The sequence below is a fragment of the Musca domestica genome, unplaced genomic scaffold (assembly GCF_030504385.1).
Source record: "Musca domestica strain aabys unplaced genomic scaffold, Musca_domestica.polishedcontigs.V.1.1 29, whole genome shotgun sequence".
Taxonomy (NCBI): domain Eukaryota; kingdom Metazoa; phylum Arthropoda; class Insecta; order Diptera; family Muscidae; genus Musca; species Musca domestica.
This window is the reverse complement of record NW_026712296.1, coordinates 9,755,638-9,769,898: the sequence shown is the minus strand read 5'-3', so window position 1 is coordinate 9,769,898 and position 14,261 is coordinate 9,755,638. Positions and strand designations below refer to the sequence as shown.

The window sequence follows — 14,261 nt, the reverse complement described above, 5'->3', positions numbered from 1 at the left end:
AATTTCATAATGAAGATTAATCTTAGAAGCCGGTACCAAATACCTGAAATTCCAAGCCAGTTGTAAAAATACATAATTCCGATTTAAATTCGGAGAAATTTTTATACCCATGGTAGAATTATAAGGTAGCCCTATCAGGCCAACTGTAGGCAACTTGATATGTCAAACAAATTTTTGTAATATGAATTCGCCCCACAGATATATAAAATGAGAAAGAAACCTGAACAATTATTAAAATTGAAAATGTTGGAAAAAGTTAAAAAACAAACCAAATATGAGGTATTGTATGGTTTGTGAGTACAAGCAAAGACCAATACCTTTGTAGAATATGGAAAGATCAATACCTCCCTTAACTTACACATCTAGTTCATACATATTTCTATTTGCTACTATTCACCAAATCATAGATTTCTTCTCTATCCCTCAAAGGGTAAATGAATCACCCAGGCAATAGAACAATAGATCTGGTACCTATCCTACAAAATAATTAATAATCGCTATTCTCATAAAATGTGATACTATTCCCAGTTCTCTTCAAAGTATTAATACTAGATTTAGTGAAAAGTTGAAATTATTTAATCTTTATGATACGTACTTCAAATAAAGTAAACATAAATAAGTGGTCAAATTCTGAGGATATATTTCTGTCAAAGTTCCGACTGAACTTTTTTTCTTAAAACTTGGACTTTTATTGATGGACGATTCCTTTAGGACTTCGAGATAAACAATTATGATACGTACTTCAAATAAAGTAAACATGAATAAGTGGTCAAATTCTGAGGATATATTTCTGTCGAAGTTCCGACTGAACTTTTTTCTTAAAACTTGGAGTTTTATTGATGGACGATAATAATAACTTTTAGGTCTGAAATAAATCAACAAATCCACTATTTGAGATCCGCAAATATGCTTGCGACATATAGCCACGACTGAGTCCCGGAATGTTCTTCAAATATCCACGATTTAAGGGCCGGTAATTTTCTTAAAATTTGAGGATTTTATGTGTTGAAGGAATCTACATTTTTTAGAAATCCACGGCAAAATTCATTGTTTGAAGAAGCACCCTTTGTAAATTATACTCATTTTGGTGGTTGTTTCTTGGTTTCTTGTCTTATTTCGAATCTTCGACTTTTTGTTTGCTTTTCACAAAATTTCCTTGCAAAATATATATATTTTTTAAATGTAAATAAAAACACAACAAAGTAGTTCAATGCTTCAAAATGAAATGTTATGATTGGTACAAAACAATTTGCCTCAAATTTTATATGTCAAGTAAATTCGCCTTGCTTACAATTTCGACATCTCAAGATCCGACAAAAGTTGCTTTGTTATAATTTTCGCCTATGTTGTTACCTGTTTTTTCTACCATGGTTATACCATGCATATTTCTATGCCATTAATTAAGTTTTTTTAACTAAACACACGAAAATTGTATATAACATGTATTGAGATTTTTATTATGGTTTATATAGATGACCTTATATATTTATGCATTATTATTATGTGTAAATTACGAACCCTCTAATAGATGTAATTAAATACTTCATAATGTCAGAATGGAATAAGTTTATTCATTCCAAAGTTCTTCATCTCGGCCAAATTTGTATGTAAGATTGGATAGCAAGATCAATAGATTTTGCATAAGTAAAGCCACTCCAAGTCCGGAATCCTTTTTGGCTATATAGAAAGACGCAAAAATGCATATATGCGTATATGTCAATATCAAGCTCTTGCATATACTTACGGTTATTGATGAAGTCGTCTATCATAACCCATATTGCTGCAATGATCGAAGCGAATCCCATAACAAAACCGATTAATAGCCATATCTTAGCAATTCTAGCTCCAGATTCGGATGTATTGTCTTCGGATATCTGAAAGAAAATTTGTCTATATAGCATACAATGATAAAATATAGTACAGGAACTTACATGAGAATTCTTTACAGTATTCACCATAAAAAGGCTAATTGTACCAAAAATACCAATGAATACATGACCAGTTGTTATTTGATGTTTTGGATCGACAGACATAGCGTCTATTAAAGTCCACCATCCTGCAAAGAACTAAAATTTTAAATACGTTACTTATTTGAAGCTTAATAATTCTATGTTCCTGTGGGGCTATTCATGGCCTTCATAAGATCGGCCAGTAAGCCCGTCTGACAACTAGGTTTTCTGTCAAAAGACGTGATTTGAAATCCAAAGAAAGTGAAATAATAATGGTGCAAAAATTTTATTGTGAAATTTTTGTAAAAAGTGGTCTTTTGGCCGACATTATGTAGGCCTTGGGCCTATTTCATAAATTCAAAAAACTGTCACTACAGAGTACATTAAAAACAAAACAGCGACTTACAAATAATGATTAAAGCTATTTATAATTTAATAAATAATATATTGTAACAAAGGAAAATTGCAACTGCTCTGTATATTGAAAAAAAAAAAAAAAACTCTACAGAGGACACTTATCGACTGCGTCTAATAAAGTTATTGCCCAAATTGAGGTATGCATATAACGGTAATCATATAATGTTACTTTTTAATATTTTGAATACTTTAGCGGCGACAATTTGTAATCAACAATATTTTGCTAGAGTTTAATGATTCGTTATATTGTCTTGACTGAACCACATTTCCATTCCATTTCGACTTTTGCATTACTTCCGAACGGTTAGAAATAACCCTATCGGAACAATTGAACAAAGTTCCAAAACAAAGGCCTTGAGATTTTCTCCTCAGAGGAATGTCCAACACAGGGTTTGCGAACCAAAGCTTATTAAAGTAGACGGCCTTAGGCCGGGCCTAAGGATTTTTTGCTATGAGGTATGTCCAGCACCGGCGTTGTGAATCAAAGTTTACTAAAATTAATATTTTTTAAATAACCGAAAAAAATAAGGAAGGCAATTTTTTGGAACCCTATATTTCGGGAAGTGTGGACCCACATCCCCAAAATGTTTTGTTGTTGTAATCAGGATACTTAAACCATTTTGAATGTTTTCAATAAAAAAGGTTTACTTGGGTTCGCGTTAGCTAGTGCGGGATAGCTACCTCTGGAAAAAAATTTCGAAAAAATCGAAAAGTTTTTACCATGGTAGTAGAATATCAATTTTTATGATATGGAACTGAAAAATCGATCGATTATCGATTTTTGTAAAACCCCCAAAAAGTCAAAAGAGCCCTTTATGGGGGTTAACAAAATTATAGCTGATTATATATTTTTCGTTGGATTACAAAAGCACCAAAATTAGAAAACTTTGATTCGCGTTAGCCGGTGTTGGACATACTCATACGAGGAAATCTCAAGTCCCGGCCGAAGGCCAGCTACTTACAACTGGTATCAAATTTAGAAAACTTTGGGTGGCGTTAGCCGGTGAGGGACATATTCAGAGAAAATCCCTGGCCGAAAAAAAACCCCGGGTCCACCACCAAATTATAGTTGACACTCTTACCTTTCCAAAATGCTACAATTTGGGCTAATACCTTTACTGAGTCCAGAGATATGGGTCTTTCCATCCGCTTAACCCGATTCTAACTAGTTCATTAAAACTAAGTTTTCAATAAAAAAAGTATATTTCGCGTAAGCATCAAATTCAGAAATCTTTGGTTTGCGTTAGCCGGTGTTGGACATACTCAGAGGAGAAAATCCCAAGCCCCGGCCGAAGGCCGGCTACTTACAAAAGGCTTCCAATTTAGAAAACTTTGGTTCGCGTTAGCCGATGTGGAACATACCCAGAGGAGAAAATCTCAAGCCCCGGCCGAAGGCCGGCTACTTACAAAAAGTGTTAAATTTAGAAAACTTTGGTTCGCGTTAGCCGGTGTGGGACATACCCAGAGGAGAAAATCTCAAGCCCCGGCCGAAGGCCGGCTATTTACAAAAAGTGCCAAATTTAGAAAACTTTTGTTATTCCGACGACATTTTAATGAACTGGTTATCGGGTTATGCGGATGAAAAGACCCATATATCTGGACCCGAAAAAGGTATTAGCACAAATTGTAGCATTTTGGAAAGGTAAGAGTGTCAGCTTTAATTTGGAAACAATTATGTTGACACCCATAATGGACCCTTTTTTGACGTTTTGGCGGTTTCAATAAAAATCCGGGTCCAAAAATTCGATAATTTGACTATAACTTCCGAACCATGACAACTTACCCCTTCATGTGACGACTTGTTTGATAGGTATTTCCGGTTCCAGTTATTAAACTAGAGTTGTTTCCAAAGCATATTACCGTAGTTGGGAATTTGAATATTTGTATATTTTACGTCGAATTTTAGGTAACGCTGTTAAGCTTGTGTTTTTCAGCTTATTATTACATTATTTCTGTTATTTTGGTGTGTTGGGTTGACTTTTATAAAATTACATATTTACACACACATGCATATAAACGTATGTGTATATGTGATATGACGGCAATTTTAAAGAAAACAGCAAAGAAAGCACAGCATTCATTTAATAATTAGAATCTTACCAGCAAGCCCGCAATTAATGATGAATTTTTGTTGCGAGCCGTTTCGGAAGTGAACCAATCTCTGATATTATCCAATCGGAGGTTGTAGTGATATGTATTTTTCAACAATTTTTACAAATTTAAATAATTTTTCATTTACGATTTTCAATATCAAAATCGGTTTGACAGTTCATTGTCCCAGCAGCTGTGTCGATGCGACTATCTGTATTCTTCTGCCATGTGACAACCTTATTGCGCCATATGCCAGGGGGCAAATAGCTGATATTTTTGTCTTAATTATCAATTTCATAATGAAGATTAATCTTAGAAGCCGGTACCAAATACCTGAAATTCCAAGCCAGTTGTAAAAATACATAATTCCGATTTAAATTCGGAGAAATTTTTATACCCATGGTAGAATTATAAGGTAGCCCTATCAGGCCAACTGTAGGCAACTTGATATGTCAAACAAATTTTTGTAATATGAATTCGCCCCACAGATATATAAAATGAGAAAGAAACCTGAACAATTATTAAAATTGAAAATGTTGGAAAAAGTTAAAAAACAAACCAAATATGAGGTATTGTATGGTTTGTGAGTACAAGCAAAGACCAATACCTTTGTAGAATATGGAAAGATCAATACCTCCCTTAACTTACACATCTAGTTCATACATATTTCTATTTGCTACTATTCACCAAATCATAGATTTCTTCTCTATCCCTCAAAGGGTAAATGAATCACCCAGGCAATAGAACAATAGATCTGGTACCTATCCTACAAAATAATTAATAATCGCTATTCTCATAAAATGTGATACTATTCCCAGTTCTCTTCAAAGTATTAATACTAGATTTAGTGAAAAGTTGAAATTATTTAATCTTTATGATACGTACTTCAAATAAAGTAAACATAAATAAGTGGTCAAATTCTGAGGATATATTTCTGTCAAAGTTCCGACTGAACTTTTTTTCTTAAAACTTGGACTTTTATTGATGGACGATTCCTTTAGGACTTCGAGATAAACAATTATGATACGTACTTCAAATAAAGTAAACATGAATAAGTGGTCAAATTCTGAGGATATATTTCTGTCGAAGTTCCGACTGAACTTTTTTCTTAAAACTTGGACTTTTATTGATGGACGATAATAATAACTTTTAGGTCTGAAATAAATCAACAAATCCACTATTTGAGATCCGCAAATATGCTTGCGACATATAGACACGACTGAGTCCCGGAATGTTCTTCAAATATCCACGATTTAAGGGCCGGTAATTTTCTTAAAATTTGAGGATTTTATGTGTTGAAGGAATCTACATTTTTTAGAAATCCACGGCAAAATTCATTGTTTGAAGAAGCACCCTTTGTAAATTATACTCATTTTGGTGGTTGTTTCTTGGTTTCTTGTCTTATTTCGAATCTTCGACTTTTTGTTTGCTTTTCACAAAATTTCCTTGCAAAATATATATTTTTTAAATGTAAATAAAAACACAACAAAGTAGTTCAATGCTTCAAAATGAAATGTTATGATTGGTACAAAACAATTTGCCTCAAATTTTATATGTCAAGTAAATTCGCCTTGCTTACAATTTCGACATCTCAAGATCCGACAAAAGTTGCTTTGTTATAATTTTCGCCTATGTTGTTATCTGTTTTTTCTACCATGGTTATACCATGCATATTTCTATGCCATTAATTAAGTTTTTTTAACTAAACACACGAAAATTGTATATAACATGTATTGAGATTTTTATTATGGTTTATATAGATGACCTTATATATTTATGCATTATTATTATGTGTAAATTACGAACCCTCTAATAGATGTAATTAAATACTTCATAATGTCAGAATGGAATAAGTTTATTCATTCCAAAGTTCTTCATCTCGGCCAAATTTGTATGTAAGATTGGATAGCAAGATCAATAGATTTTGCATAAGTAAAGCCACTCCAAGTCCGGAATCCTTTTTGGCTATATAGAAAGACGCAAAAATGCATATATGCGTATATGTCAATGTCAAGCTCTTGCATATACTTACGGTTATTGATGAAGTCGTCTATCATAACCCATATTGCTGCAATGATCGAAGCGAATCCCATAACAAAACCGATTAATAGCCATATCTTAGCAATTCTAGCTCCAGATTCGGATGTATTGTCTTCGGATATCTGAAAGAAAATTTGTCTATATAGCATACAATGATAAAATATAGTACAGGAACTTACATGAGAATTCTTTACAGTATTCACCATAAAAAGGCTAATTGTACCAAAAATACCAATGAATACATGACCAGTTGTTATTTGATGTTTTGGATCGACAGACATAGCGTCTATTAAAGTCCACCATCCTGCAAAGAACTAAAATTTTAAATACGTTACTTATTTGAAGCTTAATAATTCTATGTTCCTGTGGGGCTATTCATGGCCTTCATAAGATCGGCCAGTAAGCCCGTCTGACAACTAGGTTTTCTGTCAAAAGACGTGATTTGAAATCCAAAGAAAGTGAAATAATAATGGTGCAAAAATTTTATTGTGAAATTTTTGTAAAAAGTGGTCTTTTGGCCGACATTATGTAGGCCTTGGGCCTATTTCATAAATTCAAAAAACTGTCACTATAGAGTACATTAAAAACAAAACAGCGACTTACAAATAATGATTAAAGCTATTTATAATTTAATAAATAATATATTGTAACAAAGGAAAATTGCAACTGCTCTGTATATTGAAAAAAAAAAAAAAAACTCTACAGAGGACACTTATCGACTGCGTCTAATAAAGTTATTGCCCAAATTGAGGTATGAATATAACGGTAATCATATAATGTTACTTTTTAATATTTTGAATACTTTAGCGGCGACAATTTGTAATCAACAATATTTTGCTAGAGTTTAATGATTCGTTATATTGTCTTGACTGAACCACATTTCCATTCCATTTCGACTTTTGTATTACTTCCGAACGGTTAGAAATAACCCTATCGGAACAATTGAACAAAGTTCCAAAACAAAGGCCTTGAGATTTTCTCCTCAGAGGAATGTCCAACACAGGGTTTGCGAACCAAAGCTTATTAAAGTAGACGGCCTTAGGCCGGGCCTAAGGATTTTTTGCTATGACGTATGTCCAGCACCGGCGTTGTGAATCAAAGTTTACTAAAATTAATATTTTTTAAATAACCGAAAAAAATAAGGAAGGCAATTTTTTGGAACCCTATATTTCGGGAAGTGTGGACCCACATCCCCAAAATGTTTTGTTGTTGTAATCAGGATACTTAAACCATTTTGAATGTTTTCAATAAAAAAGGTTTACTTGGGTTCGCGTTAGCTAGTGCGGGATAGCTACCTCTGGAAAAAAATTTCGAAAAAATCGAAAAGTTTTTACCATGGTAGTAGAATATCAATTTTTATGATATGGAACTGAAAAATCGATCGATTATCGATTTTTGTAAAACCCCCAAAAAGTCAAAAGAGCCCTTTATGGGGGTTAACAAAATTATAGCTGATTATATATTTTTCGTTGGATTACAAAAGCACCAAAATTAGAAAACTTTGATTCGCGTTAGCCGGTGTTGGACATACTCATACGAGGAAATCTCAAGTCCCGGCCGAAGGCCAGCTACTTACAACTGGTATCAAATTTAGAAAACTTTGGGTGGCGTTAGCCGGTGAGGGACATATTCAGAGAAAATCCCTGGCCGAAAAAAAACCCCGGGTCCACCACCAAATTATAGCTGACACTCTTACCTTTCCAAAATGCTACAATTTGGGCTAATACCTTTACTGAGTCCAGAGATATGGGTCTTTCCATCCGCTTAACCCGATTCTAACTAGTTCATTAAAACTAAGTTTTCAATAAAAAAAGTATATTTCGCGTAAGCATCAAATTCAGAAATCTTTGGTTTGCGTTAGCCGGTGTTGGACATACTCAGAGGAGAAAATCCCAAGCCCCGGCCGAAGGCCGGCTATTTACAAAAGGCTTCCAATTTAGAAAACTTTGGTTCGCGTTAGCCGATGTGGAACATACCCAGAGGAGAAAATCTCAAGCCCCGGCCGAAGGCCGGCTACTTACAAAAAGTGTTAAATTTAGAAAACTTTGGTTCGCGTTAGCCGGTGTGGGACATACCCAGAGGAGAAAATCTCAAGCCCCGGCCGAAGGCCGGCTATTTACAAAAAGTGCCAAATTTAGAAAACTTTTGTTATTCCGACGACATTTTAATGAACTGGTTATCGGGTTATGCGGATGAAAAGACCCATATATCTGGACCCGAAAAAGGTATTAGCACAAATTGTAGCATTTTGGAAAGGTAAGAGTGTCAGCTTTAATTTGGAAACAATTATGTTGACACCCATAATGGACCCTTTTTTGACGTTTTGGCGGTTTCAATAAAAATCCGGGTCCAAAAATTCGATAATTTGACTATAACTTCCGAACCATGACAACTTACCCCTTCATGTGACCACTTGTTTGATAGGTATTTCCGGTTCCAGTTATTAAACTAGAGTTGTTTCCAAAGCATATTACCGTAGTTGGGAATTTGAATATTTGTATATTTTACGTCGAATTTTAGGTAACGCTGTTAAGCTTGTGTTTTTCAGCTTATTATTACATTATTTCTGTTATTTTGGTGTGTTGGGTTGACTTTTATAAAATTACATATTTACACACACATGCATATAAACGTATGTGTATATGTGATATGACGGCAATTTTAAAGAAAACAACAAAGAAAGCACAGCATTCATTTAATAATTAGAATCTTACCAGCAAGCCCGCAATTAATGATGAATTTTTGTTGCGAGCCGTTTCGGAAGTGAACCAATCTCTGATATTATCCAAGATCGACATGTTCAAGATTTTTTCTGCAAATTTATTCAATACTAAATTTCGTTTTGCTTCTTCTTTTTCTTTTGTTGACTAATAATTCAGAATACGTAGCCTTTTAAGCGACAAAACGCCGTCTATTTTACAACACAACTTCACATCTCAATATTTCACCACAAGGTAGTACAAGATGTATTAAATAAGGTACAAGCCATTTCGAAATAACAAGATGTTTATTGTTGTTTTAAACTTTGTTTAGCTTTATTTTATACTCGTTGGAGAAGAGATTCTGCTTGAATTTTGGAAAAATGATATGGATAATATTCGATAACACAAAATGTGAAACAGACACTTGCAAGTTCTCTATTAATGAGGGATTTTCTGGAGCTGTTGCTTCAAATATAAATAGGCTAAAGCGTATTGTGAACACCAATACACGTTATGTCTATAATCTACGACGAGGTAGTCATGTATCAAGTCATGTTATATGGTTTCTGGGGTTCCTTTAATTTGTTTATTAAATACCGCTGCTTATTACTTTTTTACAACGTTGTTAAAAATGATGTCCCTTACTCAATTAGAACGTCCTTTACCTTTACTCATTCATCAAGAAACCCCCAGAATTTTATACCTAGAATCTTTAAAAATATTTTTGCTAGATCGTTTTTGGTCATATTTGCGAGATGTTGGACCTTGCAATTATTTCAAAATACATTTTAGTTATGTTTAAATGTAATTAATGGTAAATATGTGATTTAATACACAATATAGAAATGCTGCTTACTGAATTTTTATGTAGTAAAATAGTTTTATTCTTAATTTGTTTTAATGGCTGGGGAGCCTACTTTTCTTTTTTTATGCGTAAATATTTCCCTGGACCCAGAGCAAGTTAAGAAAAAAAACCGCCAGCAAAATCATAAATTTAGAGCGCAAATTCAATTATCTTTATTTATTTTATCAATTCCAAAGATTATTATTCTACAATAACAAGAAAATCTAGTGCAAAAAATGTCATTTACAAAATTTATCGGTAAGTCTAATCCCTATGGATTGGGACATGTTTCCATGGCCTTTTTAGTAGGTCATCCGATTGGACGTTTTTACTCTGTTCCACAACCTGCAAATCTGTTTTTTATTTATTATCAAAAACAAAAATGTTTCATATTTTTTTATGCATTCTTTCTTTCAATGCTATCGACATGCATTTATTCGACAAAATGAACCAATGTCGATGCTTTAACGATGCTAATTATTTGTGTGAAAATTAATTTTGCTTAATGTTAGTCTGACCTTGTTATAATTTTATAACTTAAAAATAATAGTTGTGTTCCAGAACCTGCAAATTAGTACTAATTAGCACTAATTCTGCTACAACGCGTTCCCGTACTCCAAAAATTAGCAAAACTTGCAGCTCTCTCGAGAAAAAAAATGGCGCTGAGTGGTGCACATTTCTGCTAGTTTTAGCTACATGAATTTGGCCGAGCAGAAATGTGCATATTGTAAATTTGACATATAATTGGCAGGGCTAACAAGGTTGAAAAATGTATTGATACATTTCAATAAAGAAAATGATCTCAGTCGCTACTCAACCCTTGTTGATGCTAGACTGCGCCTTTTTATTATCGTTTTGTTTTTGCGTTGCAATAACACACATACATACAAACATAATCACAAACTAAGTTTTTGTTTGTTTTTCGAGACATTTTGTTTTTCTTGGTTTTTTTTTTTTCAATAAAAAGAAAATAAATCAGAAAAATTTCTAATTTTTTAAAATGGATGCCGACGGGGAACCTCCCCCAACACCTCTCTGGGACCCTAATAAACGCCGGGCACATTTAATGTCAAACCAAAAGAAAATATTTATAAATAATAATGGTGAACCAATCAAAAATACAAATATTTCACAGACTTCTTCAAATGAATCTGATTTGTCTGAAAAAATTGAATACAATTATAATTCTCTACAATCGAATATTCTTTATCCACAAAATCATCCGGGCCCATTCTATGTCATTGTCACGTCGGAAACCCCAATTAGCTCCAGGAGGAAGAATTGCGAATTGCATTTATATGCACTTTTTCAAAAGATTAACATTCCCACCACATATGTGTGTAAAAACATTGGGTACAATACCTTCCGCCTTACCTTCAACAACCTTGCTATGGCAAACTCTTTCGTTCAAAACCAACAGCTAAAAGAAATTAAATTGAAAGCTGAGATTCCAGAGCGTTTTATACAAAAGTTTTACGTTATTAAAAATGTTCCAAAATCCATTGATGGTATTACAATAAAAAATTCTATCGAAGACAACAACGATATTGATGTTATATCTGTATACAGATTTACAAGGAAAAACGAAAACAACAAAATAGAAGAGACTGAAACTGTTAAGGTAGGAATAATATGTAATGGAGTTCCCCATTCGATTTTTATGTGCGGTACTAGGGTCAAACCTGACCTATATGTACCCCCAGTACGCCTTTGTAAAAACTGCGGCCGTCTTGGTCACATTGCTATACGCTGTAGATCAACTAAACGTTGTCTAGACTGTGGTAAATTTATAATATGTCCAAACCAATGCAAGGAACAAAAATGCAATGATTGCCTTACTAATACAAAATGTAAAGAACAATGTGACACTCCAAAATGTATTTTGTGCAACGGGAATGATCACAATGCCACAGAACAAGGAAAATGTTCAAGGTGGAAATCGGAAAAAGAGATCAAATCGCTTATGACACTGTCAAATCTAAGCAGGAAAGAAGTTATAAAGGCATACCCTGAATCCCAAAATTATTATAACATCTTAGCTGATGGAAGCTACGAATCTCATTTTCCAACAATTAACAAATCTTCTAATCAAAATATAAGAAATTTTAATGATGAAATAAACAGAAGAATTACAAAAATAAAATATAGCAAAATAGCAGCTCCTCATACTAAAATCAACCATCCAGTAGCTAGCCCCATCACTGTTGCGCCTTCAATTCCTGTTTTTGAACATCCATCTTTTGCCAAGGTATCAGATCTGGAAAAAACCATGTCAATGTTTACAAAACAAATGTCCCAGTTACTTACCTCTCTGAACTGCGCGGAAGGTTTAGACATATTGGAAAACTTCAGAAAATCCCTCCTACCAGGTCCTGCAAAAAATACAAAATATAAAATTAATTCAAATGAAAATTCTCAAACTCCAAAATCAAATTCTTATACAAACAATCAAAACTAATCATCTTTTATCATGAACATTTTACAACATAACATTCAAAGCCTAAACAAGAATAAGAATTATCTTGAATTTTATTTGAATAAATTCAACATCGACATCTGCATGTTAAGTGAAATTTTTAATATCGATGAATCGCAAAACAACACATCTATATCCAACTATAATATTGTTTCAAAAAAGAGAAAAGACAACTACGGTGGAGTTGCCATACTCTTTAAAAAGAATATAAAGTTCAGAAAAGTACACTTCCAAACACCATTGGACATACTTATTTGCCAAACTACAAATATTTCAAACAACATAACCATAGTATCTGTGTATTTCCCTCATTCTATTAGAGCCACTGAAATAAAACACGAACTCGATAAACTACTATGTTTTCTGGAATCACGTCCTGACGTACTGATCTGCGGCGATTTTAATGCAAGACATTCCTGCTATGGAGACACCTTTGATTCACATAGAGGCAATATTGTCAAAACCTTTTTCGATCCATCTAATTTTTATTCACTTAATGATGGAAATTTCACTTTTAAAAAACGATCTATTGACATCACTGGTTCTGTTCTTGATCTCTCTTTTACGAATACGGCGTTAACCACTTCGTGGAAAGTACAACCATACACAATTGGAGGAAGCCATCACTACCCTATAATAATTAATATTGGTATCAGCAATATCAGAAGCAAACGGTTCTTAGCTAAGAAAAAGCTATTAAAATCATTAAATAGTGCAAATATTGTTCCATGCTTTGAGAAAATTAATGAAACTTTCAAAAATGAAATTAAAAAATCCACTTATCTCTTAAAAGATAACCAATGCCCAAAAGTTTGGTGGGACTCTGTGGTAGATAAAACCCACAGACTTCAGCTAGCAGCTCAAAAAACATATAACATGTGCAATAATAACATCAATGCTTTAAAACTTATTGAGGCTAACAAAGCCTTTAACAACGCTGTAAAATTTGCCAAAAGAAAAGCTTTCAAAACAAAACTTCATGATCTAAACAACGAACCAAATTCCAAGGCACTTTTTAAATTTGTTCGGGGATGTAAAAATTCTTCGATGCCAATATATAAAACTCAATGGTCGTCTGAAAACGATAAACAATTTTTAATTCATCTTAGGGATCAAGTCCCTAATAATACCCCAATACAACACATGCATTTAAAGCCACAATCGTCTTCAAGTTTTTCATATGAAGAATTTGAAAATGTGCTGCAGAAAAAGAAGAAACCATCAGCAGCTGGTGCAGATGGTGTTACTTACGAAATGGTCAACCATTTGTCACACATGGCCAAGCAGAACTTACTAAGAGCTATGAATAATACTTGGAAAGATGGCAATTTCATCACAGAATGGAGAAAAATTAAGATTGTTCCCATCCCGAAGATCGGCAAAGATTTGGACATATTTACTAATTACAGACCAATCGCGTTGATATCTGTTTTTGCGAAAATTATAAACTTAATGGTAAAGGAAAGGCTTCAGACCTACCTTGATCAAAATAATATCCTCCCCCAAAACACATATGCTTATAGGAAAAATCTATCTGCATCTATGTGCATAAATGATTTGCTACATACAATAAACTACCATAAAGAGAAAGGTGATAAAGTCATAATTGTATCTTTGGATGTGGAAAAAGCATACGATTGTGTTAACATTGAACTACTCGTCAAAATTTTAATTGAGCTCTCTTGTCCCAGCGATATAACTACGTGGATTGCAATTTTTTTAAAGAAACGGATTTTAATGAT

At 33.4% G+C, this 14,261-nt stretch overlaps 2 protein-coding genes across 2 annotated transcripts; both read right to left on the bottom strand.

Moving 5' to 3' along the window:
• Positions 1-1,429: 1,429 nt before the first annotated feature.
• Positions 1,430-4,541, bottom strand: LOC131803351 (transmembrane protein 50B-like; the record flags this gene model as incomplete). Its single annotated transcript, XM_059124508.1, has 4 exons — positions 1,430-1,677; positions 1,745-1,874; positions 1,932-2,066; positions 4,467-4,541. Coding segments are annotated over 4 exons (450 nt in total), but the record flags the coding sequence as incomplete, so codon positions are not given.
• Positions 4,542-6,174: 1,633 nt separating this feature from the next.
• Positions 6,175-9,393, bottom strand: LOC101888700 (transmembrane protein 50B). The gene is made up of 4 exons (XM_005181656.4): positions 9,212-9,393; positions 6,677-6,811; positions 6,490-6,619; positions 6,175-6,422 (listed from the first exon to the last, which is right to left on the bottom strand). Exons 1-4 carry the CDS (start codon positions 9,293-9,295, stop codon positions 6,313-6,315), a joined length of 459 nt encoding a protein of 152 aa, XP_005181713.1. The 5' UTR covers positions 9,296-9,393; the 3' UTR covers positions 6,175-6,312.
• Positions 9,394-14,261: the final 4,868 nt, after the last annotated feature.

Coding starts and splice junctions, on each gene's coding strand:
- LOC101888700 (XM_005181656.4), bottom strand. CDS start 9,295: ATGTCGATCTTGGATAATATCAGAGATTGGTTCACTTCCGAAACGGCT. Junction 6,812..9,211: donor CATTAATTGCGGGCTTGCTG/GTAAGATTCTAA, acceptor TTAAAATTTTAG/TTCTTTGCAGGATGGTGGAC. Junction 6,423..6,489: donor AGACGACTTCATCAATAACC/GTAAGTATATGC, acceptor CTTTCTATATAG/CCAAAAAGGATTCCGGACTT.